The sequence below is a fragment of the Palaemon carinicauda genome, chromosome 13, assembly GCF_036898095.1.
Source record: "Palaemon carinicauda isolate YSFRI2023 chromosome 13, ASM3689809v2, whole genome shotgun sequence".
In the NCBI taxonomy this organism is placed as follows: domain Eukaryota; kingdom Metazoa; phylum Arthropoda; class Malacostraca; order Decapoda; family Palaemonidae; genus Palaemon; species Palaemon carinicauda.
In genome coordinates, this window is record NC_090737.1 from 63,260,437 (window position 1) to 63,265,070 (window position 4,634).

Consider the following 4,634-nt stretch of genomic DNA (forward strand, 5'->3'; position numbering starts at 1 on the left):
GTACGATGAATGAAAGATAAGTACACCAATGCCTTGGTTACAGATTTCTATGAACGGTATATAAAAGCAGATACTCTTCCATCTTTGAGGAGGCATGCGCTGAAATATGCATTTATAAATTGCCTTAGCAAAGAATCGTTCACGTTCAAGTGTTAATGATATAAATCTTGGAAACCAGCTGCGAATAGCAACATTATCGATACCACCTGCAATAACATATCTCGCCAAAGAAGAGTTTCAGTTATCACAATAATAATGTGAGTTCCATTTCTAGACATTCTCAGGGCATCAAATCAGAAAAAAAAATGAAGATAATTGATAGATATGAAAAGAATACAAACAATTTATCATGAAGCAGCATTGTATTTTTTTTTTTTTTTTATTATTTATGCTACATTATTTAAGCTTCCTCTTAAGATAAAATACTGCAATTTTTTTCTACATACATTCATGACTTATTACCGACGCCAACTAAGTTGGAAGGTGGTTATGTTTTCCCCCCTGTTTGTTTGTGTTTTTGTGTGTGAGTGTGTGTGTGTGTGTTTGTTTGTGAACAGCTTCTGGGCCACAATTTTTTATCGTAGAGTAATGAAACTTGCACGAACTAACTGTTATGTTAAAAGCTGGAAATTAATACTTTTCGGAATGTCAAAGTCATACGTCAAGGTCACGGTTAAGTAAAATTTTTAATTCTTGTAATAAGTTTTGACTCCGTTGTAGCAGAAACTTCAAGCTTGGTTCACGGTGAGTGTATGAAATCCCACTTCAATTAAAACATGTTAAGGTCGAGGGTCAAGGTCAAGTCCAAGGTAAAGGTTAAGAAAAGGTCAAATTCCGGTCGTCAACCATACGACGACAATTCTATTCATAAAGTAGTGCAACTTGCAGGTATTTTAAACTGTTATGTAAAGAGCTGTTAATGTCGAAGGCCAAAGTTGAGTCCAAGGTCAAGCAAAAGTACAAATTCCGGTCGGCAACCATACGGCCAGAATTTTAATCATAAAGTAATGAAACTTGCGGGTATTTTAAACTGTTATGTAAAAAGCTGTCAAGATTGAAGGTCAAAGTCAAGTTAAAGATCGGGCAAAAGGTCAAATCCGGGTCATCAACCATACATCCACAATTTTAATGGTAAAGTAATGAAACTTGCAGGGATTATAAACTGTCATGTAAGGAGTTTTGAATGATTAATTGATTTTAGGTAAAGCACGCTGGTTTCGATAAATAGGCTGAAGTGGCGGAGGTCTGCACTCTCAGAGTGATTTTCTAGTTATTGTATGATCCATATACAATAATAAGTCCTAAAATATTGATATTTATCTTTCGTTCGACCCATGACTATTCGTAATTTTCTCTGGCCCTCGGAACAAATCTTGAATGACCAAATGACCCTTAATACGAAATAGGTCCCTCACCCCTGGTATAGAGAATGTAATGGGTGTTCAAAGTCTTGGTGAAGTTACAAATGAATATGGAGCTCATTTTATAGGTTAATGTTCAAAAAACGATATTGCCATATGAGCAACTATTTTCTAGCACAAGGACATCAACAAATAGACAATAGCAAAAATCAAATAGATCACATAGCCATTAATAAAGAGAGAAGTAGGGCCCTGAGAAATTTGATAATCTATAAAGTTGCAGATATTGGTAGTGATCAACAGCTCTAAACTTCCACACTGAAAAAAATAGACCCAACAGAGAGGTACATTAAATATCTAAGTTTGATACAGCTAAGCTTCTAGATAATGAGCACAGAGAAGCATTTGCAATCGAATGTAGAAATAAATTTGCAGTCTAAGAGACTTTGAGAGGGGAATAGCAGAAAATTGATGAAAATTGGTGGGATAACCCATCTCAGCTCAGTGGTACATATATGGCACATTAACAACATGATGCAATATTGCATCATACGTCGCTCTGGGCTACGACAAGCCTGAACAAGTATATTGGGAATGCACACCAAACCTGCTACGACATGTTCATATGAGTACAGTCCCTCAAAGCGGCCAGTCTGTGCTCTGCTGTCACCTTGAAAAGAAGTGCCGCTGTTCTCTGTCCAAAACAATGGCTTCCAGAACAAAGTAAGTATATTTTGCACATTTCTTTAATATATATGTTCTTTTGGTAACTGCATTTGTTGAACAAGTAATAAACTGACCTCTCTATTTAACTTTCATATTTGTGTAATCCATTCTTTTATCTGCATATCATTTTATATTTGCTGTACCATATATGGTTCGCTGAGCTAATGCAGGTACATTTTTTTCTCTGTACACATATTTTATGAATATCGAATTTGTAGCATATTCTAAATCCATTTCATGTTTCATATTTCAGATCCCTGACTATTCATGACATTTTAGCTATATTAGAAGACGATAATCATGCAAAAGTTTACATTAAGCCTACAGATACGGGCCTATTGACTGATGAAGACTCTGCTGATGAAGACGATAGTGGATTGATGGACGACGTGCAACTGAAGATGATTGTGAACCTCAACTGAGTGGTAATGATGAAGCTATTTCCCACGACGAACGTCGTACTGCTGAACATGATGGTGCGGCTCATAGTTCTTCACCTATCAATAGCTATAAGACTCCCAAATGGAGTCTTGGCACTTATCTCACAACTGGTGATTGTATGTTTCCCGAGGCAAATTATGCAAAATATAGGGATTTTACTCCAAATGAACTTTTCGAACTATTTTTTGATGATGATATGTGGAATATGTTAGTGTATCAGACAATTATCTATGCAACTCTCAAAGGTGAAACAGACTTCTTGGTAACCAAAGGTGAAATGAAAGTGTTCATTAGAATTTTGATAGTGTCTGGCATCGTTCCTGTATCTTCTCGGAGGATGTTTTGGAGAAATTCATCGGTGACAAGAAATGAAGCTGTCTATCAAGCAATGAGAAGAAGAAGATTTGAAAAAATCATGCAATTCATTAATTTTTCTGATAATTCTAAATTAGATACAACTGACAAATATGCCAAAGTTCGTCCACTCGTTAGACATCTAACAAAGAAATTCATTGAGCATTTTCAACCCGTGAAGTCACTCTCTCATGATGAAGCAATGGTCGAATATTATGGTAAGCATGGGTGTAAACAGTGCATCAAAATTAAACCAATTAGATTTGGCTATAAAGTTTGGTGTCAAAATTCAGACGATGGTTATCTAGTCACCTTTGATCTTTATCAAGGACGTACCTATGAAGGAAATGAAGTTAACGAGAAGGTATTTGGAAAATGTGCTGCTACAGTCTTGAAAAATATTGATTCATTGTCAGAAGATAAACGGTCACTTCCATACAATATATATTTTGATAATCTCTTCACTTCATTTCTACTTCTCACAGAACTGAAGGACAGAAATTATGGTGCTACAGGGACAATAAGAGCAAACAGGTGTAAACACTGTCCTCTGAAATCAGTTGATTCTATAAAAAAAAGAGAGGAACGGCAGAGATTGCTACAGACAAGGTGAATAAAATAATGGTATGTAGATGGATGGATAATGCAGTTGTATCAGTGGCATCAACAGTCCATACAAACAATGCCTCAAGCAAAGTAAGAAGGTACTCACAGAGCGAGAAAAAGAATGTAGAAGTTGATTGCCCAAAGATAGTTCAAGAATATAATCAACATATGGGAGGAACTGATAGGCAGAACCAAAATGTAAACAAATATCATATTGGTATTCGAGGGAAAAAGTGGTATTGGTGTATATTTACTTGGCTGATTGATGTAACAGAACAAAATGCTTGGTTGTTGCATAAGAAGTCTGGTGGGGAATTGTCACAGTTTGAATTCAAGGAACAGATTGCTCAGACCTATCTTACTCGGTTTGGTACACCACCGAAGGGAGCTGGGAGACCGCCATCCTGCTCAACAAAGGGTGACAAACGAGTGTTAGAAGATATTCGTTTTGATGGATTAAAACATTATCTTATGGAAACACAAAATAAGAAAAGAAGAAGATGTGCTGGGGAAGGATGTAAGAAAAGACCTTTCAGTCAGTGTAGCAAATGCAATGTAGGACTCTGCTTGGCATGTAATCATTCATTTCATACTAAATAATGATGATGTGTTCTAAGTATTTACATTCTGATCAATATTGTATTTTTTTTACCTGTTAAATGCAAGGGACACTTTAAGTTATATGTATTTCAACACAATTTGATTCTGAATAGGAATTTAGTAGCTCACTCTAAGGTTCAAATGTTGGTTTTAGTTTGGAAATTTTACAGAATTTAGCATCATCTTGCTAAAAATCTTAGAGGTTATGTATCATTGCTCTTTTTAGATTTGTTATACCCTAAAACTGTAAAATAAATTATCAATTTCAAGTAAATAAGTGTATTTCGGATAGAACCGTTTTTTCTTTCAACACAAAAAAATGTACTTGAATGTGCTCACTGGTACATATATGGCACATCGCATTCTAGAAGTATTATTGCAGAGAAATGTAAACCAAGACGTTTTCCTAATCATTTGGGAAGAACAAACATAAAAAATGTTGAGTAAGATGAAATTGCAACAAAAAAAAAAAATAATTGGAGCTGAAATGGGTTAAGCACATATATCAGTCATTTGGTAGTGAAGTTTTGAGACATGTAATTGCAA

At 35.3% G+C, this 4,634-nt stretch overlaps 1 protein-coding gene across 1 annotated transcript; it reads left to right on the forward strand.

Annotated features, from left to right (window-relative positions):
• Positions 1-2,646: 2,646 nt before the first annotated feature.
• LOC137651625 (piggyBac transposable element-derived protein 2-like) lies at positions 2,647-3,495 on the forward strand. The gene has a single exon (XM_068384845.1). The coding sequence runs from the start codon at positions 2,647-2,649 to the stop codon at positions 3,493-3,495; it is 849 nt and encodes a 282-aa protein (XP_068240946.1).
• The last annotated feature ends 1,139 nt before the right edge of the window (positions 3,496-4,634 follow it).

What these genes read in the sequence shown, in the direction of transcription:
- LOC137651625 (XM_068384845.1), top strand. Translation starts at nt 2,647, where the DNA reads ATGTTTCCCGAGGCAAATTATGCAAAATATAGGGATTTTACTCCAAAT.